Here is a 23,513-nt window from a genome sequence, read left to right as displayed (position 1 = left end):
CTGGCTCTACAGCGACTCCCCCCCCCAAATCGCCTTATGGTTTAGACTTGAAGGGTTTTTCCATGTCTGCGGGAATTTATAACGGCAGACGCACTGAGAGACAAGCACCCGGAGTAAAAAGGCATTTTTCATCGTGAATATTTTGCTACAGTTGAAGATACGAGGCTCTTCTATCAAATTAAAGACAGACATCGTCCCCCGGTGAGTTGCCTCTCCCCAAAAAGAGAGGAGCTTCTCTTCAACTTTGATGCAGCGGATTTCCTCGTGTTCGACCGATTCATGTGTCACAGAAGGGCCGACTTCTGTCAAGTTGTGCCCCTTAAACTGTGTGTAAACGCACCCCACTCTGCTTTACGTAGTCTTAAGTCGGAATTTGTTAAGATATTTATTTTTATATTTATTCGTTTTAGTGGCAAGTGTGGCGAATAAATGAGGGCTAACATTTTTTAAGGCGTTAAAACTTCACGAGCGCGAGCGAGGCAACCGTCGGCTAGGCTCGTCCCGTTATACGGACTACACCCACTAGCTTGATAATGTCAGCCTTTCGACGCGCAAACTTTGGGCTTCATGAAGACCATTTGGGGGGGGGGGGGATCTAGTGACTAACGTTAGTGTTCATTTAAGATAAATTTTTAAAATAGGGATTTGACGCCTCTGACTTATTTTTTCCGTTGTGCAACGCTTGTGTAGCCAATATTTTAGGCGTTAAATTTTGGTTATAGTTCAACGTAACGGAAGCCAACAACTCTCGGCGGGTAAAGCTAATTGCTCACAAGCTATAAGTGGGTTTCACTTTATGAGGACTACAAACGCTACAGCTCCGACGTTCAGTGGGTTTTACAAATTCTTATTTTTACATTGCACATTCTGTAAAGCAGATTACAGTTGTATATGGAAACTATCATTGTTCCTAATAATTTCTTTAATTTCCAAAACTGAGAAGAGTAGTGGTGCTAGTCGATTTGTATCCTGAACTGGCACTACAAAATAGCTGAGACTAAAATGTAATTGCTGCTAAAAGTATTTTTAAACCCATGCCAGACACCTGGCTGCTCTCCGTTTGTATTAAATGGCGTTTTGCAAGCTTATGTCAGTCGTGATGCACAGTTCTCCATTTAGTCAGGCTGGGGTGTATTATTAAACTTCACGAAGTTTAGCTTCATACCATTAAACCACACTGAAACTCCTACGTGTGATTCACACCAGAGAAACTCTTGAGTTGGATGTTTTCACTATCCTATTTAAGTTCATCATGGGTCATTACCATACTATTTCAGACTTGTGTTTCTAGTAAAGTATACCTAGTGCTGTGACACATTGCTTCACATTGTGCCTCCCCTGCTTTGTTTTCTGCAGTCCGTAGTAGAAAAAAGTAAAGCAATCTGGTTATGAATGGATGGGGTCCTCTGTAGTTCACCATCTGAAAATGATCACTATTGGATGTCAGCAAGAAAACTGTTGATTGGCATATTTCTTTGTCCTATCAGTTCTTTTGACATGAGAGTGCATGGTCTTTGTCATGTAAAACTTTTTTATTTTATGTGTCGCAGCATAATGTCTCGATTGTCTTACAGCCTTCTCTCCTCCAGAATTGTTTAAAGTAGTGTTCTCACTGCACTTCTGCAATAGTTAACATGTGTACACTTAAGAAAAGTGGTTTTGCATGTTGTGATTGAATGGAAACCGCATCACTGTGCCTATGGCTGTTTTGGGGGTTTTGTGGCTTGTTGTCATTAACAGATTTAGCAATACTATTCCTTTCAGTGTTTTTCAGTGCTTTCCTTTAGTTGTTATTTCTGTTTTTTCTAATGTACAGTTTTGTCATCCACAGGACTAAATTTAGAGCTTGACAGAATAATCTTGTTCTCATTATATTAATTTGTCACATTTAGAAAATATTGTTGGCTAAATGTAACAGATGTTTGCTGAAATTAAATGGTAGTGTTTCTTGTCAGACTGTTGAGTTACAGAATACCAAAAACAATAAAAATAAATACTGTGCTCAGACAGCAGTTGCTTAGAAGTTTTGACTTTTTGTAGAAATCAGCCTGGTTACACTGAAGCCATTTTTGCAACCCCTCCAATCAAGCTGAAACTATTGTATAAATGAATAGTGAGAAGGCCATAACTTTTATTTTAGGGTTTTTCATCCATAATAATTTTGGTGCCGTTTAAAGAGACTTGGGCCTTTTTTAAACAAAGGGAAATCACCAGGAATGTGATGAAAATATTTTTAACCATTGTTGCCATTGTTATCAAATGGCCAAAAAATAAAAGGAAAATGCTTAAGATGCTTGCGTTGACTTTATGTGACATTATACACAGTCTGGCCACCACCCACAAAGGCCTGTTTAACCCTCTAGTGCTGCATAGGTCTCTGGCTCATCCTGTGAGATCACTGGGCAAAACCCAGGCTACTTACGTACTTTACTTTATGTATATGGTTAATCGAAAAAATCAATAAGCGCAAATTCCTACAGCTAGACTGGGATGATAACGTCATGCGTCAGTGCAAATAGGTCTACATGCTTCCTTGTTCTAGATTTGGTCTTCTGTGACTGGAATCAATAGCTCTTTATAATAATGTCTCTGGTTTCACCCATGAACACTGGGGACTTATGTTACAAAATGTTTTCTTCCTTTTTTTTCAGGTCCTGTGGTAAAGGTCTTTCTGCCGTCCAGTGACGGGTTTTTCCTCTCAGCTGTTGAGTTTAATGAGGAGAGGAAGCAAAGATGCCTAAGCCGGTAAGGAACTGACAGTAAACTTCAAGCTGCTTTTGTCTACAGATTATTACAGTAATGCAGCGTTAGGGGAAGAAGCCAGAAAATCTGCTTATTTTTTTTGCCACTTAAATCTGATTGTTTGATGGACATAATGTGGCTGGTTCAGGAAGTATGATATGAATCAGCCACGTGAAAGTGGCTTGTTTTTCTTCCCTGCTAGTTCTGCTCATGTAAACCGACTCTTTAGAGCTGCTTGTGAGTTGTCATAACAGTCGGCATGCTCTGCTACCGAAATCCTCATTTTGAACAATCTGGAAAGTGGCAGTTTCATCCCCACGGCTGCTCCCACTCCTCATACGCCTCTTTCAAGTAAACAACAGCCAGAATGTGAAGTGAACTGCCTGGCCCACAGGCCTCACAACTGCAACACTGCTGCCATTGTTGCTTAAAGGGTGGAGAGAATGCCAGACTCCTAGGATGTGAACAACGCCAAAACAAAACCAATTTGATGCAGTCCCTTCATGGCTGTCTGCTTCTCACTGTTGCTGCTTTTCCATCATGAACAGACTTGGCAAGAGCAGGAAGTAGTCTGGGGATATTAAACGATGCCGAGTTATGCCACTTTTAGGTAGTCTACCCACCAATGATGCAGGTTTACTCAACACTGGACAAAGTCATGAGACAGCCGTCACCCTTATTCTAAGTGTTGACAAACTATTCATGTAGTAACTGTCAGAGAAAAGTTGACTTTCAGTTTCACTTCTGTCTTTCCGTGGCGTTTTTAATCATTTTTATCAGTGTATTTATTTAGCCAGCATTTTGGCATCCAATCAGTGCCCAACCCTGTGGTCTTCCCTGCACAGTAAGGGATTTATGGCAGGTATACTGTGTAATTTGTATTTTTAGTTGCCTAATTCGACTAAATTTGCATTCTGTGTCTTGCTTGGACAAAAATCAAAATCCAGTTGCTGAAGATTGCATCAGAAACTTTCCAAGGAAATGGCAACGAGTTCCAGGCCGCCCCACAAGTGAAACACATCTCTTGTCTGCCTCTTTAGGCAGTGGGTGTTTGTGTGTGTCCTTGGATGAGTTAGGAAGATACAAAAGAAGGACAGCCAGGCACTGATGTCATCCTTCACTTAACCCTCTCGTCCCCTGAGTCACCAGGGCAAAATCCCAAAAACGGCTTCTGGGACAGCATGCCAACTTTGCTGAGAGTGACGTTTGTGTCAAAGACAATATCTGACAGAGAAAGTGCAGCTTGTCGCAGGGAAGCGCTGACATAATAAACAGAGGAAACAAAAGCAGGGTCCACCAGACATGACCTCCTCTGGGACTAGTGTATGACATAAAAACCTTTTGGAACAGTCTCCTAAATCTGAATGTCAGTATTCATACGCAAGCTTAAAAATATTTGCAGGGGTCAGTGACAGCATTGGCTGACTTGGAAGAGAGTACATTTTCAGTCACAGGACTCTGCAGATTTTCAAAGTTTATTTTAAAACGGAAACAAATGTTTTTGTTCACAGTAAGGCTTTTACAGTCACCCATGTGGACGCCCCATTAAGTTACTTTTAGCGATAAAGTTGACACAATGTTTTTAAGAAAATGCACCAAGGCTGCAAGTGAGGTTTATGGTAATTGAAGAATCATTGATCAGTTAATATAGCTATTTTTAAATAGATGGTGATTAACTGATCATGAATCGGGTTAAGTATCCTTATACTCAGCTCTAATTGGGCGATATGAGGAACATCTAATATCACAATATTTTCTGGTCATATCACAATACATGATATATATCACGGTATGTTCAAATAACCTCCAAAAACAAATGTTATTATTCACTATATAGTTCCCAAAATTGCACTGGTATTCAAATCATTCATTAAACTTTTTTTCTACTTTAAATAGAAAAATTTAGAATGAATCGAAATATCATAACATATAAAAATTGTAAAATAAAAAATGCAATAAACTCAAATGACAGAAACACAAGTCTAGACGGTGACTAAAAAAATGACTGACTAAGAACAGTCACGGGTATCACAGCTGGTTTATTTAACGTTTTCTTTGGTGTGTGAGGGGACGTTGACATGCCGAGTTTAAAACAGTCTTAATTTTGCAGTGGATGACTTTTCAGCTGGTGGAATAAATTCATGGTAGGGCTGTTCGATATAACGATATATATTGGATGACGATATGAAAACGTCTGTCGTTTCGTTTCGTGGTGTCGCAAAATAAAATTTACGGCAATATTTTTTTCACCGTTTTAGTGGCTATATTAATTTCTTAAAGTTCTCTCTTTCTCTTATATTTAATATAACCACACTATGGACGGACAAGAGCCTGTTTTTATGCGTTGTCGTTAGCAACAACGACGATAAAACCATCGCGTGTCCGCTTGTTTATTTTCCACATAAACCTTTCAGAATAAAGCTCAAGATCCTGTTGAGACCTTTCAAAATAAACTAAATCACGTGAAAGAGTATGCAGAGTATTTACGGATGAGAAGCAAAAAGAGCCGTCAGGTGCTAAAAAATAAACCTTAGACTCAAACGTTAGAAAAAAAAAAAAAAAAAAGAACAGGCTTTTCCCCGCAGCACGCCGTGTAATAAATACTCACAAAGAAAACGGCGGGCGTTACAACTTATGTCTAAAAATGTATAGTTTCATGCATCGGTTAAAACATTCGACTCCATGTACACGACCCCCAGCTGGAAACACTTCACGCAAGTCGAGCTGCCTGAGATTCACAGAATTTTTTATCGGGGCGATAGATGTCTTATATCGGGATATGAGATTTTGGTCATATCGCACAGCCCTAATTCATGGTAGTTTTACAACATGTTTTGCATATTACCGCATTTTGTTCAACATCCTCCTTGTGAAATCCAAACGAAAGTGAGTCTCATTCCGTCGTTTGTCTGAAACTCCCGCTGTCATCATGTTTTGTTTTGTTTTCCCTATCTGGTAGTATATAAACAAGCATGCTTGTATGCCAGAAGATGATAAAAAAATAATATTCCGGTTTGGGGAATATTATGGTGGCAATTTATACTCAATGGTTACGATAAAGCCATTTTAACCATCGTATGTGGAAAAACTTGCGATACATCGAGTATATATCGATATATATATATATATATATATATATATATATATATATATATATATATATATATATATATCGCCCACTCATAGTTCCACTGACACCTATATCCTACTCTTTCTGCCTGGTGTACTCTTTGTTCTGGGGGCAGGGTAGTCATGAGGGGAAAGGAAGAGGGCCCTTACTGGTTTCCTAGCTTGTAGCTGTTTTCCTGTTTGCTGAAGAGGTGGCCTGCTATATACTTTGGGGGGGCCCAGTCTACGTCAACATCCTGGCTCTGTCACAGTGAGGAGCAGAGATTTAAGAGAAAAATATAATCACACTGCTAAGGGGCTGTCAGGAGAGGAAGCAGTCAGAAGGATGGGGAATAATTTGTAAATGTGGGAAGCAGGAATTTGTGGTCCTCAAGAGATAGTCTTTAGGAATTTTAAGAGGTTGGAAAGCAAGGGGGGTTATGACAAGAGGATATATATGTATATATATAAGTACCAAAAGCTGTAGTTCATGGTGTAGCCAGTTTGAGGCCAGCTGGAAAAAACAAGTCAGTCCTAATAGAGTCTTGTGTTAAATTGCCTGGAATGTATTTCACAAACTACTGAACCACTTTTCATGAAGACACCAATAACACTAACACCAGCCCCGCAAGGGCTTAGTGTATGCCTGACTGGCGGCTAGGCTTGTAATACTGTCACATACACTGGAGTATTGTAAACCCTGGAGTTGGTGCTGGAAAAACTGTGATAACAGCACTTTGAAACTTTTGGACTTTAATTGGTTGGCTTAATTAAGACTTTTGAAATTGATGCTGACCCTATTTCAATTCGAAATCCCAGTATTACAATCAAATTAAGATGAGCAGAACCAGCAAAGGAGTCTTTCATTTTTACTAATGTGTTTTCAGGCACGTTTGGCACAGATGGCAGTTATTTCTGAAACTGTGCTAGGTCAATAATAAGTAGGGTAAGGTCCAGCTTTTATTTTCCCTCTATTGTATTTTCTCAAATTTCTCACTCTTTCGTACAACAAATAAATAAACAATACTTCCAACACAACATTCACCTTCTCTTCCCCCAAAGCAATAATGTTGTTGTTTGCAGGTAGTTTTTGATTCCTTATCTGCTCTCACGCCTCCTTCCACTCCTCCGTTGAGAACTGCCTTACTCTGCAGGGGAGGTTAATCAGAGGGACAGACAGTTGCTCGGAGCCCAGCAGGCCAGATTAGCGGCTCTACTGATTGATGTGTGTGTCTTAAGGCCTCTCAGCAAAGCTCTTCTAAACAGCTTACAGTTACTAAACAGCTGCACATTTAACAAGGGGCCCATTTGAGTGAGAACTTGTCTTTGCAATTGAAATTGAGAGGAGGATTTAGAAACATCCCAAAATGGCATCTCCCTTTAAACAAAACACTAATGATGGAGCTCTTGGATTCTTCACAACTTGTAAACTTAACAAGATACAGTGGTAAATATTGGTGTCTGTATTATATTATAGCAGCACTCAGGTGTGCTTATTAATAGCATGTCCTCAGCAGTTAGTTAAATCACACTCTCTGTATGTGTGTTGTAATTTGACCCTCTCTGCTCTGTATTGAGCAGCCAGTCTGATCATGTGTGCTCATTAGTTTTTATAGATGAGAGCAAAAGCAGCGCAGTGCAATTGATAAAATTGTTACACTTTCAGTTATGACTAAATCATATTAATCAAAGTAAAATGATTATTGTGATATGGTCTGTTTCACAGATCATGCTCCTGCTTGTCTTTGAGTGTAGAGCAGGGCGATATGGCCAAAAATATTTATCACGATATATATTTGAAAATTTGCGATAACGATATAACTGACGATATAATTGATGCGAGACAAAATACAACTCCACAACATTACTAGTGCAAAAAGACAACCTTCCATTTATTTTCACTTAAATAAGAAGCTGGTTTTTATGTACATTAAAGCTTTATAAAAATGTAACAGTGCAAATGCAAATTCCTTGCTGAAAGTTTAACCAAAAGGCATTTCCAGTAGAAATGGGCTGACATATCCTGAGCATAACTATGTATAATATCCACTGAAGTTAAAAAGAGGTGCTTTGCAACATTAAACTGCAGTGTGCAGTACATATTTTTCAGACCATAAGGTGCACGGGATTATAAGGCACATTAAGCGAAACAAAGCAGTCAGATAAATCAAACTTTATTAAACTCATTCTTCTTGCTTCCTCCACTTCTGTACCATTGATTCATTAATGTTGAATTCTCTGGCAGCTGCTCTATTCCCATGTTGTTGCAGTATATTAATGACTGACCTCATATTGTGGATTGATTATCTCAGTTGTTCTCCTGACTGAAGTTTGGTCCGTTTACAGCATCCTGCCATGCGACTGAATTTGTCTCCAACTATCAGGAACCTTAACGTTAACTTTTACAAGTGGAAAAGTGTTAGTGTTCGTCCTCCAGCTTCACTGTTTATGTTATGCTAACATAGCTGTGTCGCTAGCGATCACGTAGCACATCATTATATACCAGCTAGCCCAACTTCAGTAACCCTACAAACGTCACTGCTGTTTAGTTTCCTGTCTTCATTTATGTTGGAAGTGATAGCAGAGCTGTACGTTTGATTTTTTTCAGAAATCTCTCCGTCAGAACATGCAATATCATGCTTAGGTAACTAGCGAAACTAGCGTGCTAACTTCCGCTAGCTTCCTGCTAACTTCTAACTCCGTTAAATGTAATAAATTTTGTTTTCATGGATGCCTGGAAGTTAAACTTCATAGTTACACCTGGTAAAGCAGCAATGCTGATCGTTTTATTAAAGATGAAAGAATTTAGACAGTTTTTAACTCTCAGTGATGCTGCAGTGTTGTTTGACCTGAGAAATACGGGGTTTAGGACCCAGATTACTCCCAGATTTAAGAGCATCTTAGTCCGACAAATACGACAATAAGGACAGCCGCTTGCATGTTCTGCAAAAAATGTGCTTTGTCATGTATCTGACGGACAAACACCAAACCAGTTCCACATCACTGAAGTTAAACCATTTTTACAAACCAATTCTGGTTCATCTGTTTCACTCAACAATCGGCCATGTGCGTATGAAAACAAAGGCACTGCGCATGCGCGTTTTACTCATATTCTATCGCGATATTTCATTTTCCTATCGTTGCCTAACATTATACCGATATTACCGTGAACGGTATAATATGGCCCAGCCCTATTTGAGTGCACACCTTTCCAAATTGATTCCCCACCACGTGGTGAGGTTGTCATGTTCAGGCAACTTTCAATAAATATGAGTCAAGTTAAATATTTGTACAATTTTCCCAAAAGCTGAATTATTCTGTCAAATAATCTTGGTCTTAGTGTGGACAATAAGCATTGTGACTTTTTTGACACAACTGATTAGGTCAGCTGGTTACTCCCAGCTGATTGCTTGACTTGTATATTTGCCTGTTCTGATATCTGGAAAGTTTTCATGATTGGATTATAGATTGATTTTTGGATCTTTTTGGGGGGTTTTTTAATGGGGAAATCACAACAGTGATCACCACACTTTACTTCCAATTATATACATTTTTCAATTTTCTAGACCACTTAAGCCACTTTTGTTTTGTTTCCCCCCCTTTCTTCCTGAATAAGAAAATCTTTAGCCAACATTGTTCCACAAGATTTTGCTGTCCAACCTCAGGCAGATCTTTCTCTGTCCATCTGTGCAGAAGGACGCTGTGCACTGAGGTTAAAGCTAGTGTCAGTGTACCAGTTTATCATTTATTTCATTATTGGCTCCTCTTAACACAAGTAAAATTAGTAGTTAATATTTTTAGGTCAGTAGTAAGAAAGAGAAGTGAAAAGAAGGAATGATGAGAGTATTAGTACTTCCAGTATAACATTTACTGGAAGCTTCTAAACTCTTTCCGCTAGATGTTGGAACTGCTTCTGAGATATGTCGGGCTCCAACTGGAACTTGACTCATCAAGAGGATATCCAGTGTCATACTAATTTTAGTGTTTATGTTGTGCTTTTAGGAACTTTCAAGGCCTGTCAGTTCACATGCTTGCAAGGCATCCTCTTATGGCAGTGTGATGGAATTGAGTACCTGGATTGTTGTGTTGATTGTTGTGAATGTCCTTTTTTTGGAATTTATTCCCATTCCAGGTCTTTCCTCAAATGCCTAACACTGTCCTTTTAAGGACAGGTTGCCCAGTCAGCGTATCTTGTGTCACCAAATAGTGTTGTTTAAGGACAGGCTTGCAAAAGTCACTCCTTCAAGGCATGTCAGTTGTCAGTGTCTGATTAGCTGTGTCATTGCTTTGGCATGTTGCTGTCCCTCTTCTCCTCCCCCCCACTCTGTACGAGAGACAGGATTAACTAACCGTCTGGTCCATAAAGGATTCCACCTCTTTCCGCCCTGTGGGTTTGCTATGTTTTCTCACACACACACACACACACACACGCGCGTAGCACAAAGGTTGGCTCTATCGTGGCTGATGGCGGGCCCCACACAAACAGAGGACAACTCGCAGTCTATTCCAGTCCTTTGGAAACTCAAACTTAGCACTACATTCTGTATAACTTTTCTTATAAAGTCACCAAGGCAGTGAAATCAACACAAAGTTTATATTCAGTGAACCATGAATAGATTATGTTGCTGTGGTTACCTTGTTTGTGGCTAGATCTGTGCACCTGCAAGAGTAGATCCAAATCTTACTTGACTAGTTAGTTACAGTTATCCAAATGCAATTGATGTTCAGTAACAGGAAGAGGTTATTGTTATACAAAGGTTATTTTATAAGGGAGATCAGATCGACAGGCACACAGAAGTAAACAGTACATCAAAAAAATCAGTGAGTGTTCTTGTTTCTTTTTCATCTTTTAAAACTCTTAACCTCAGTATGTCCACATTAGTTTGTTTTAAAATTGAGTTATCTTCAGTCTGTTACTATTGTCAGTGTTGGGGAGTAATGGAATACAAGTACCGGCGTTACGTATTTAAAATACAAAATATGAGTAACTATTCCGTTACAGTTACAGTTTAAAAATGTGGTACTCAATAAATGGATTACACAGCGGTCTTTTCCTGTTTCATATGTTAGGCTGTCCCCTCTAGTTTTGGTAATTCCACGCCAGTGGCAACCCAAACAAAACACGCATTAAGAGGCTCTAATGCCTGTGTCTCGATCTCACAGCCCATGTCACCTCTACTTGCAGCCCACATAATGACGTGAAGAAGTTGGGTTTTTGTTTTTGCTGAATTATTGTTCAAAAAATTATTTAATATGAATGCAATAGGCAAAGTGTTACAGGCATAGCCTTAAAGAATGTAGCCTCACGGGCAGTGTAGCCCAGTTGTAAGTAAGCTATTAAGACTCGACTGTACACTGTGTTCGTGTTTTCCTCGTTACAAAATACATTTTGCGGCATGTAATCTGTAGTGGAATACATTTTAAAAGTAACCTTCCCAACACCGACTATTGTTTGAAGTATCTGCATTTAAGCAAAGCCAAGCAAGGTAAAGAGCTGGATATCAGTAGCCCCTGTTTCATGTAATATTATCCTTAGTGTCTACATTGAAATGTTGACAGGGTTGTGGTGTCATAAGTAGCTTATGTTATTGGATCCCAGCCATTGGTGTCAAGTTCCCATAGTGACCCCATTCATAAAGCATCCCTGAATCCCTCCGTATTCTCCTATTAAAATACTGATCTTTTAGTTTGATATTCTTATTTTTAAGTGCTCTGTGTAGATTTCACGTTTCTTATTTTTGCCTGGTTGTTGTTTTGTTCTAGCTACTAATTGGAATTTTAGAATTCTGCTCATCCCTTCAGTATTTCCTGTGTTATCCCCCCTCTTAATTCATGTTTTGGGTCATTTTTTTTGCTTTATTCTGGTAAACATGTGTTTCTGGTGTCTTCCTTCCTTGTCTTATTGTTACCCTCCTGTGCCATAATATGTAAATGGTCATCAGTGTAGTCTAGCTTCCCAAGCCAGCTGAGAGGCTCGGCAACAGTCGCCTCAAGGAAGTCGAGGTGACTGTTGTTGTGATTTAGTGCTATATAAATGAAATTGAACTGAACTGTGTTCTCAGCTTGTTGGAGTCTATTTGTTTTTTGTTTGTTTTGTTTTTTCTCTTCCCTCTCGTGATGGATTTTGTATTTTGGACTGAAAACACTTCCCCCGGTGTCAATAGAAAACTCAATGAACTGCAGCACAGACATTTCACGTTCCATAAATTTCAAGCCGCAACCACAAAAGAAGAAAAGGATGGATGTGATTTGTGAACTTATAATCTTAATTCAGTCACTAAACATAGTCAAGTCCCATTCAGAGCTTCTCTTCATGTTTCATCTGTAGTCTAGGATAGTAGTGATAAAGACTTTTCACTCCACACAATAATTTTTGAAGGCTGGATTTGAAATTTTACCTGTTTGTACAGCAATAAGCAATCTCACTGTGATTTGCATGTTTTACTGGTCTGACCCCTGGAAGTCAGTAGCACATGCTCCTTTAGTTTTTGTTGTTTAATTGTGGTTGTCAAGCAGCTTTTAGATACGTTATCGCCTAATTGTGGCAGTAGAAGCCAGAGGATTCTGCATACATATGCAAAATCCTCCTTGAATGCATCTTTAGCAACAACCAAGTAAAATTTCAGTGCAAAGCAGACTAAATTTGTGTTTTAGTGCAACAAAACATCATGCAAGATATCTATATTGTGGGCATGTCCTGCAGTATTTATTGGGTAATTAATGTGGTGATCCAGCAAGATACATTATGGGCTGAGTTCCATGTGGGGGTCCAGTTATGTGCTGGTTTCATGGATTATTCATTGCAGGGATATTGAGTGAAAAAGATGAAGGCAGGAGAGTGTGTCAAAAACAAGAGGGGAGAAAAAGGAATGCAAAGTAAGCATTCCTGAGGTTTTATATATAAGTACTGAGAGGAAAAGGATGGTTCATTCCCTCAGTTTCTTCTTCTTCTTCTCATCTACAGCAACAACGCTGTAATTTAATGTCGAAAGGAGTATACCCCAGATCATCTCTCAAACTTCCTGTTGCGCTTCATAGCCACGCTCTTTTTTTTCTTTTCTCTCCTCCCTTCACGCTCTTGCTAAACTTTGCTTTTTGCACCCCGCCTCTCAGCTTGCTTCTCGTCTTCCTCTTTACTCTGTGTTTTCCTCCGTCTCTCTTCTCGTCCTGTTAACTACCACTGAGGCAATGCACGGCTCAATGTATGAGTAGGTGTGGGAGGAAGGATGTCAGATGCCACGGAGGTCAACCCTGCTCTGTTCTGTGCCATCAGCTGCTTCTAGGCCTACTGCCAGTGCTGCTTAAAGAGGAACAGCCAATGACTGAGTTTTATCCTCTGCTCCACCCCAACAGAGGTCTTTGCCTTGAAAAAGTGTGGCTTCACTCACTGGCAGAGTGCTGAGAGGGTAGGATTGAAAGGATCTGACACATTGCCCACATATGGGGGAAAATGTTCTTCTATTGTCCTCTTTAGAAATTCTGCAATTTCCTGGAATATTTTTGCTCAACTGAGGAAAGGTTGGACAGCAGCACTTGACATGAGTTGTCAGTAGTACTGGTGCATACATGCAGTGCACCACATCCTGTATTCTAAGAGAACCATAACTATTGTGTGAAAAGTAAAGGTTGTATAAAAAAAATACTTTTTGCCAGTATTGCCTCAGTGTTTTGTGAGCCACCTCACTTTATCACAACCAGTATTCAACTTCCATCTGTTTAAAGTAGTGTACAGTTTTCCCTTCGTGTGAATCTCTCACTTAAGATGGTAGCACAAGTTTTCAGTAGGATTTAAATCATGAACGCAAGTGGATCAAGTTATCATTCGATTGCTTTGCTGACTAGTTTAGACTAGTGGCATAGTCAGGCACATGAGATGAAGTGTGCGCATAAAGTGCATAAATTCTTTGAATGTTGCACACTTTTTGTACAACAGTTTGAAGAAGCAGTCTTTCAGAAGACTGGTTGATTGGATAAATATAGATAGATATGCTTTTTTTCCCACCTCCCTAGTGCTTCGTGAGTTCCTCTGACTCTCATCTGTCCGTAACACGCTTAAAAAAATTGTTCTTTAGGGATTCTTGACCTGTTCTTGCAGTTAAAGTATTTGTCCAAACTTATAGGTTTAAGTGGTATTTAACTGCCTAAAACAGGAGCAGAAAAAAGGGAATAACACCCACACATGAATAATTGCAACTTATTTTCATGTCTTCACTTGTGTAATATTTGCAAGCAAAGTGAACTTCCTCCCCTTTTTTTCTTTTTTCCCCCCCCCTAGATCAATGTCCGTGTGACCACCATGGATGCAGAGTTGGAGTTTGCAATCCAGCCAAATACCACAGGAAAACAGCTGTTTGACCAGGTGAGCAAAAAAAGTATTGTGAGGACAGAAACCTGGCACGTAGGAGTGTGGGTGCTTGAGAAGTTGACACTTTGTTTCCTGTATTCTTATGCTGTCAGTCCCCACCTCCCAGCACAGGAATTTTTGGTGCCTTCAGAAAGAGTTTAGTCAGTGCCAGAATAATAAGAAATGAAATCAAAAACGCTCCCTATAACAGTTTGTTAAACAGGCAGAAGATAAATATGATTTCTTTACGTTCTAACAGTCGCCTCCCTTCTCTCTTAAATGTCTCTGCCACTTACCACAGATCACAGATTTGTACTTCTCAGACATCAAAGAAAAAACGCTATCTAAAGGAAGAATAAACTGTGAAAATCCATTTTTCTTTTTTTTTGCTTTTAGGTGGTAAAGACTGTGGGCCTGCGAGAGGTGTGGTTCTTTGGACTACAGTATGTGGACAGTAAAGGCTACATCACATGGCTGAAACTCAATAAAAAGGTAAATATCACTTTGTTTTGTGGGAAAGTAGAAGCTTGGTCTATGTCCCTACCCTCACCTATCATCACAAGCTTTGGGTAGTGACCGAAAGAACAAGATCGCAGATACAAGTGTCGGAAATGATCTTTCTCCGAAGAATGGCTGGCCTCTCCGTTAGGGATAGGGTGAGGATTTCGGCCATCTGCGAGGGGATCAGAGTAGAGCCGCTGCTCCTCCTAATCGAAAGGAGCCAGTTGAGGTGGCTCGGGCTTCTGACTAGAATGCCTCCTGGGTGAGGTGTTCTGGGCATGTCCCACCGGGAGGAGACCCCACAGCAGAACCAGAACACAATGGAGAGATTATATTTCTCAGCTGGCCTGGGAACCCTTTGGTGTTCCCACAGAATGGCTAGAGGAGGTGGACGTGAGGTGGGGGTCTGGGCTTCTCTGCTTAGGCTGCTGCCCCCGGGACCTGGCCCCAGATAAGGGGAAGAAGATGGATTGATGGAGAAGCTTAAAAACAAAATTCCATTATTAATATTATTATTAATTTAAGCATGTGGACTTCAACTGATTTTCTTAAATTGTTTGTCGGGGTCTTTCTCTTTAGCTCTCACTTTCATGTTTCCTCCAGTGTCTGTGTCTATTGTTTGTCTGGTATTTGCCTAGAAGCAGTACTGTGGTACTGAAGCCTCAGATGTGGTCTTTCAACAGGCTTCTTCTTTCACTCACCTCAAAACAATCCCCAGTCCTAGCACCCCTGCTATTACAGTGTGTCTCTACATTTCCAAGTGTGCATTACAAAAAAAATATCCTCATGCTCAACAAGCATGTGAGCAAGACAGACAAAAGGCAGAGGCTACAGAAAAATAGTATTGAAAAATTCCAGTACATAATGGAGCTATTATTATTTTTTGAATCCAGGTGACCCAGCAAGATGTAAAGAAAGAGAGTCCTCTGCAGTTTAAGTTCAGAGCCAAGTTCTTCCCTGAAGATGTCTCAGAGGAACTAATCCAGGAGATCACCCAGAGACTCTTCTTCTTGCAGGTAACTCCACACACTCAGGACACCAACACTTTTAGCAAATAATTAGTTTTTCAGTTATTTTCAAAACCTCAAAATATCACATTTTTATGTTACTATTATCTAGCTTGCTCTGTTCTCAGCATAAGTGCTAACTAAATCTTACAGTCTTGAGTACATTTAGAGTCACGCACACATTTTTCTGCCAGGTGAAAGAGGCCATCCTGAATGATGAGAACTACTGTCCCCCAGAAACGGCTGTGTTGCTGGGTTCATACGCTGTCCAGGCCAAGTATGGAGACTATAACAAAGAGGTGCACAAGGCTGGGTACCTTACTCATGACAGACTGCTCCCTCAGAGGTAGGCATTTCACATAAAGTTTAGCATTTTTTACTAGAGATGGACCGATCCGATATTACGTATTGGTCCGATACTGACCTAAATTACTGGATCGGATATCGGAGAAAAATAAAAAATGTAATCCGATCCATTAAATATCACGAAAGCACCTCACAAAACTTGCAACACGCCGTAACTCGCCTCAGAACGTTAGCACATCGGAGCAGTATGCATCACGTGATAGAACGGCTGCGTTAAGCTTAACAAGCGACTGCCTCTTCTTGCTGCTACTTCAATCATGAAACTGCTTAATGATCAGCTGATCGGCTTTTCTGTCGCGAGTCCGTCTCTCTTGTTTGTTTTTGGCCCACTTTGCACCAGAAAGAGGAAACCAGCGGATAAACAACAGCAGCACGTTTAAGCTTGATAAGCTGTTGTTAAAATTTATTTATTATTACTTTCTACACCAGGATCTTTTTCTACGTAGCTGATGCTGGTAACTGTGCAGGGGCGGATCTAGCAAAGTTTAGCCAGGGGGGGCCGATAGGGCATTAACAGGGAAAAGGGGGCACAAAGACATACTTTTCTTTCTTATTCTCATTTAAAATGTCTAGCTTTCAATAAATAATTATCTGACACCCAAAGTTTTAATTTGATATAAAATGAATAGAAGTCAATTACTGTATATAGTGACTATTAAGTCTAATATATATATACCCTAGTAAGCTATAGTACTTTGTCCTTTGGGAAGGTACCATCTGTGCAGTCTGCAATTCTGTTGAAGAAAGATGTTGAATCTATTTAATATTTCTTGAAAAATAATTGATTTTTCTGCATTTTTTTTTTTCACACTGCATCAAATTAAGGTTGATTACGTCGATTAAGCATCATGAGGTGGAGCGTGAGGGGTGGTTCCCTATTTTTTATTTATTTATTTTTGTTGTTGCTGGGAGTTGGAACCCTATTAGTTAGGTTGCTTAATATTTACGCTAAGTACTCTTTAAAATACCAGAATAGGGAGGATGGTGTAGGTCTAAGTTTATTAGATTGATCAGTATTGCTGAACTATGAAATATTTTTTTTTGTATACAGGTATAACAGAATAGCTTTAGTGTAGTTGTTGTTTTAAACTTGAGTATGAACTTATACAAAATGCAGCAAGATATTTAAAAAACAGTTTTGTTGTTGTTAAAAAAACACTATATCGGATTCATATCGGTATCGGACATAAAAAAGTGGTATCGTGCCATCTCTAGTTTTTATATATATATATATATATATATATATATATATATATATATATATATATATATATATATATATATATATATTATTATTTATTTATTTATTTATTTATTTATTAAATGAATGAATGAATGAATGATTCTGGTGTCAGCCAGAGTAACTGGATTTTGACTTTCATTTTTCAAAATCTATATCTTTGCCTGCTGGAGTATTTATGATTTCCTCTTTGAGGAAGCAATTCTGTGCTGTTTGACATTCCTTCAGATGAACATCATTGTGTGTGTGGTGTGTGTGTGTGTAGAGTCCTGGAGCAGCACAAGCTGACTAAGGAGCAATGGGAGGACAGGATACAGACCTGGCACGAAGAACACAGAGGAATGCTCAGGTGTGTGTCAGACCTTTATCATGATGAAACCCTTGTAGACATGTTTGGATTTGCCATAAAGTACCAAAGATTTAAACCCACTTAACTTAAATTCGAATGTGTGCTTTTTTTTTTCTTCTTCTAGAAGAAAATGTACGCTAACTGAATGCTATTGTTTTGAACATGTGATTGTGTTAAATTTCTAAACATAATATAATATAATATAATATAATGCCTCTTTTTCTCTACTCTAGAGAGGACTCAATGATGGAGTATCTTAAAATCGCCCAAGACTTGGAGATGTATGGAGTCAACTACTTTGAGATTAAAAACAAGAAGGGCACACAGCTATGGCTGGGCGTGGATGCTCTTGGACTCAACATCTACGAACACGAGGACAAGTAAGGAATATACATAATCCTTGGAAAAACTAATTTTCTGACTAATTCTACAGCTATTAGCCTTGTAGTGCTGATAGGTTTTTTTTAATCTCAGTATGAGGCCAGCATTTTGACGTTACCAAGTGGAAGTTTTTGCATGAATCTCCTCACACAGACAAAGAGCCTCAGAGCTGCGGTTTGCAGTTGGTTGCTAAACAGCAACAGCCTTGAATAGTGAGCAGTTGGAGGCGTTACTACACAGTGTGTCACAATCATAACAACTGATAGATGTGTGTCGATGCGCCTGGTATACCTGCTGTGTTACACAGCCTCATCACAAGATCAAAACTCGTATTGAATTAAATATGAAATGGAAAAAAAACGTCAGATTTTCTAGAAGCTTAGCTGACAGGAACAACTGTGCAACCCACTCTGGAAACATTTAGTGGGGTGCTTTTAAAAACATGAAAATATTAATATTTATTATTATAATATTTATAATGTTTGAATCTTGAGTGTGGCATTTAATATATTTAAGAGATTTTCAACAACTTTAATGATCCAAACTTGCTGACAAAGGGTTCATATACCCAGTGGATTTTGGTTCATGGGCCCACGGAGCACATACTGTTAAACTCAAATCAATTTGATTTAATCAGACAGACCCCTCTAAAAAAGTGGTTGTTTAGATCTGATGTTGTTAGAGTTGTGATGTATTTTATGGGGGAAAATACATCACAAGTGTGTCTAGCTGTGTGACATAAATGGTAATAGGACATGCACAATGTCCAAAAAGCTTAGAGGAAGCAAAGATATTTTCGATAAGTGAGAGGTGGAGAAAGTCTCTGTGTCTCCATTGTAGTAGTCTTTCCTGTTCCCTTCTGGTCAGATTTATTTCCCCTCTTCGTGAAGGACAGATTTAATCACTACTCCTGTAGCATTTCCTCTCACTCTCTGCATCACCTTTGTTTATGTTATCTGAGGACAGCTGCCTTCCTCCTTCTCTCGTCCAGGTGACGGGTGAAGGGGAAAAAAAAAAAAGATGATTGCGAGATAACAGCATAGTTTTTTTTTTTTTTCTTCTCTCTGTTGGCTGCAGCTTCCTCACTGTCCTTCACTTTCTCTGTTTGTTTTCTTTTTTCTTTATTATTACGTCTTGTTCACAAAGCATCTACCTACTACTACTCGAATTAGTGTCAGCCAGTGAGCGTGACACCTGATACTGCCGCTATTCTCACACAGACCTGAAAGACGCTTCAGTGTCATCATTTCCTGTAAGCTGGTCTGTTTATACTGGGCACCATCTGCTGGCTGAATTTTATACCACGTGGTATTGGGTTACTTTTAACAGGCTGTTAAAAGTCTGCACAATTAACCAGTTTTTTGCTATTTCATCCAGATTGACACCAAAGATTGGATTCCCCTGGAGTGAGATTCGAAACATCTCTTTCAATGACAAGAAGTTTGTCATCAAACCCATCGACAAGAAAGCACCTGTGAGTGTCGCACTCAGTCCACAAATATTCATCCTTCAGCTTTATATAAATGCTTCACACGCTTCTGTTTTGCTCTCTTTTATCCATGCCTTTAGGACTTTGTGTTTTATGCCCCACGTCTGCGCATCAACAAGCGCATTTTGGCATTGTGTATGGGTAACCACGAGTTGTACATGAGGAGAAGAAAGCCCGACACCATCGAGGTGCAGCAGATGAAAGCTCAAGCCCGGGAGGAGAAGCACCACAAACAGATGGAGAGGTACTGCAGAGGGATGACTTGGCCACATACACATACATTTTTTTTTTTTTTGTTCCATGTCATTATGCAAAGCTATGCATGGGGAGTGTGCTAGGACTTGATAACATTTGATTATCACTTTCCCATTAAAACAAATGCACAAAATTGTATCAGACCAAGGCTTACACTGATGACGAGTCACTGCTACAGCAGAGCATTTCCATTAGAGGGCAGTGTCTCCTCTGCTACACAAAAATGAGGCATGTTCATGTATTCATTCTGAAGCTTCATTTAACTTTATTCAGATCATGGTGAGAGTACTTCATCTATGTATATATACAGTATTAAAATAGATGTTTCATAGTTAAAATATACACACAAAGTGATCTGAAACAGGTAATCTGCAACCTTCTCAGGGCCCAGCTGGAGAATGAAAAGAAGAAGCGAGAGCATGCAGAGAAAGAGAAGGAAAGGATAGAGCGTGAGAAAGAAGAGCTCATGGAGAGGCTGAAACAGATTGAAGAGCAGACGATGAAAGCTCAGAGAGGTATCCCTTTTTCTTTTTCATTCTCTCATCAGTTTTCTTACTGTAGCTCTTACTTCCTCCTTCCCTCCTGTATGTCAAACTGGAGAATCTCTCTAGGGCTTTAGATCAAGACCAATTACATATTTCATTATGTTTGTGTGACCAGAATATATAAAGATTGAGCAAAGCTTTTGTGCTTTCATTTTTCTTTTCTTTCAAATTAAAAATACAAACTTATTTAGAAACCCATTTTTCAATAGTTGAAATAAGAGGAAACTTTCAAAACACAATAAGTTGCGCTCTTGCGGCTTCTGTTTTACATTAAAGTCTTCAGTTGCCATCACCAGAGTTCATTCTGAGGTTGGACTCTGAATGTTTACAACATAAATCGGAGCTTATTTATGACACGTTCGCGTCTGCTCTTCCACAGAGCTTGAGGAACAGACTCGCCGCGCCATGGAGCTCGAGCAAGAAAGAAAGAAAGCGAGGGAGGAGGCTGAGCGGCTGGAGCGAGACAGGCAAGCAGCCGAGGAGGCCAAGGCGGAGCTGGCCAGACAGGCTGCAGACCAGCAGAAGACTCAAGAGCAACTGGTGTGTGTTGTTTGACTGATGCTGGGAGCAGTGCCAGACTGTCATATGTGTATATGCTTTATGCTCCTGCACTTACAAGGCTCTGGTGTCTGTCTGATTATTTCGGATTGTTTGAAGCCATAGATTGTTCTGTATGAGTAACAGCAGGGACTGCTTTCATTGCAGGCTTCTGAACTGGCTGAATTCACAGCAAAGATCTCTCTCCTAGAAGACGCCAAGAGGAAGAAAGAGGATGAGGCCACAGAGTGGCAGCACAAGGTAACGCAGACTTCATTGATGACTTCATGCACCAGATGAGATAAACATGTGGAAAACTTTCCAACTTGTGCATGATGTGACTGAATTTTGTCCAGCAGTGGACACTGAAACAATTAAATTGGTTAATTTTTAATATTTGTCATCATAATATTTGTAAATCAAATGGTATGGACTACTACACCCACTGTGATGGAGGATTAGAGTGATCGGGAATCCTGTGTTACATGGATCCATACAGCATACCCATCGCTTGTCTTCCACATCACTCATAATCAGATGGTGTCTACATTTTGATTGGCTTCACTAAACATTTGTTAATATTTACATATTTTAAAAAGCGTGTTTTTAATTAATCTAAAAAATCTAAATCTTTCCCCAACTCCTTCCTGTAATGAGTTTCTTTTACAAATAATCGTGCAGTTTTGCATAGATGGGTCAGTTCATGATGGATGCAGATTAGGCTTAATGCCACTGTGATTATTTTTGGTCTGATGGCCTAGATCTTTAACCACAGCTGTTTTGTGTGGCATCCTTTGCTCTCACCTGTCTAGCGTGACTCTGTGAGCTGTCTGTCCTAATCTCTCCTTCCTCGTGCCTCCACCTGCAGGCTCTGTCAGCCCAGCAGGACCTGGAGAAAACCAAGGAGGAGCTGAAGACCGCCATGACAGTGGTGCCAGCGCCTCCGGGCGGTCATGCTGAGAACGAGCACGATGAACACGATGAGAACCACGCAGAGGCCAGCGCTGAGCTCTCCAATGAGGGCGTCAGTCATGTTGACCTCCGCAGCGAAGAGGCTCGCGTCACTGAAGCACAGAAGAATGAGAGGGTTAAGCAGCAGCTGCAGGTAGGAGCAAGAAGTGAAAACCTTTAGGGCAGGGTTAAAATGACAACCCGTTGTTCAGATTTAGCCTCCATAAGAAGCCTGATATTACTCTTTATCAAAACTAGTCCTATATAAAGAAATTCCACCACTGTGGTGTGCATCTTGCGCTGAAATGAAGTCTAAAGCCAAAAATTGCCAGATTAATTTTAGAGCAAACTTATATATATACAAAATAAGCTTTAGTTTCATGTAACCAAAGGAGGTTTGCGATACACAAACAAAAAATAATATCATCTCATTGTTATTTATAACAGCAGTTTTGTTGCAAAGAAGAAACACGGGCCAAGAAATGGCAGATAAGGGTAAGATGAGGCATACGTCTGTGTCCGTTCTTCTTTAAACTCCTGCTTGTCACAGGAGATGTGCTGGCTTATACTGCAGCCTGGCTTTAAAACAGACTTTCTAGAAATGAAGTAATCAGATGGATAATGTCCAACCTAATCATAGTTTTTATATTGTTAAGTAAATTCCAAAGACTGCTATGAAGCCTGGCTACTGCATAGGCCAGGACTAATACTGAAGCTAATGCAAGAAGAGTTAGAATAGTTTTACATAAAGAAAGGCAGGAACCTCACACCCAGGCCTGCACTTTGTATCGGCTTCCTCCAAAGACGACTGCTGAAGGAACAGACTTTGGTCCAACCATTGCTGATCCCTGCTTGTGTGTTGTTTTCAATACAGCAGAGACAAACACACTTTTGATTTAGTTGTCAGTGAAGACTAAAGATCGCACACAGAGAACCAAAAGCTAAAGATAAGTGGCTTTGCGTCAATCAGATGTTTAGTTTTGAAATGGAGCGTGATCCCGTTTTCTCTTCCGCACACGTCCTGTTTCGTTTGTCTTGTCTGCAACGTCTGTGCCGCCCTGATCATCAGACAGTTTTCTCTCCTCTTGGCTTTAATTATTATTTTTTTGGTCGCGTCTTCTGCTCCTGTTCTTTCGCCCTCCTCAACCTGTTATCCTCTCTTCTCTTCTCATAGACATTGAGTTCAGAGTTGGCTGAAGCCAGAGACGACACCAAGAAGACCCAGAACGACGTGCTGCACGCCGAGAACGTGAAAGCAGGCCGAGACAAATACAAAACTCTGCGGCAGATCCGACAGGGCAACACGAAGCAGCGCATCGACGAGTTCGAGTGTATGTGAGAACAGCACCTCAGGGTTACCCCGCTCTCCTTAACGGCTGCTTGATTTTTTTTTTTTTTTTTCTTCTTCATGGACAACTGACGCTTCCGTCCTCGTAAGCCTATCGAGTCTCCCTCAACACCCCCCCAACACCCAGGCTGTCTCAAGAAATCTTCTTATCCAATTTTGCCAAAGTCCTGCTCCACTTCCTTATCTGAGTTTGGATTTCTCCCTGATGTGGAGCTGCATACACGCCACTCTGAACAAGCAAATTATCGTGTTGGAGAGATCATCTCCATCTCTTACTCGAATGGGGGAAGTGAAACTGTAAAAACCAAAAATGGAAGCAGTTGGAATTTTTTATTTTTATTTTTTTTTGG

The 23,513-nt window shown here is 39.9% G+C and overlaps 1 protein-coding gene across 2 annotated transcripts; it reads left to right on the top strand.

The window, feature by feature from the left end:
- On the top strand, window positions 1-23,513 carry LOC113016035 (radixin-like). 2 transcript variants are annotated; one of them, XM_026158494.1, is made up of 15 exons: window positions 1-201; window positions 2,652-2,745; window positions 14,126-14,209; window positions 14,591-14,686; window positions 15,589-15,711; window positions 15,897-16,048; window positions 17,574-17,657; window positions 17,891-18,037; window positions 19,416-19,512; window positions 19,608-19,771; window positions 20,167-20,297; window positions 20,707-20,867; window positions 21,033-21,125; window positions 21,733-21,969; window positions 22,990-23,513. In XM_026158494.1, exons 2-15 carry the CDS (start codon window positions 2,734-2,736, stop codon window positions 23,152-23,154), a joined length of 1,746 nt encoding a protein of 581 aa, XP_026014279.1. In that variant the 5' UTR covers window positions 1-201; window positions 2,652-2,733; the 3' UTR covers window positions 23,155-23,513. The 2 variants fall into 2 exon arrangements, with proteins under 2 accessions (XP_026014279.1, XP_026014280.1); XM_026158495.1 differs by lacking the exon at window positions 1-201 and adding an exon at window positions 614-830.

Source organism: Astatotilapia calliptera, chromosome 23 (assembly GCF_900246225.1).
Source record: "Astatotilapia calliptera chromosome 23, fAstCal1.2, whole genome shotgun sequence".
NCBI classification, from domain to species: Eukaryota; Metazoa; Chordata; class Actinopteri; order Cichliformes; family Cichlidae; genus Astatotilapia; species Astatotilapia calliptera.
This window is presented reverse-complemented; position numbering and strand designations above follow the sequence as displayed.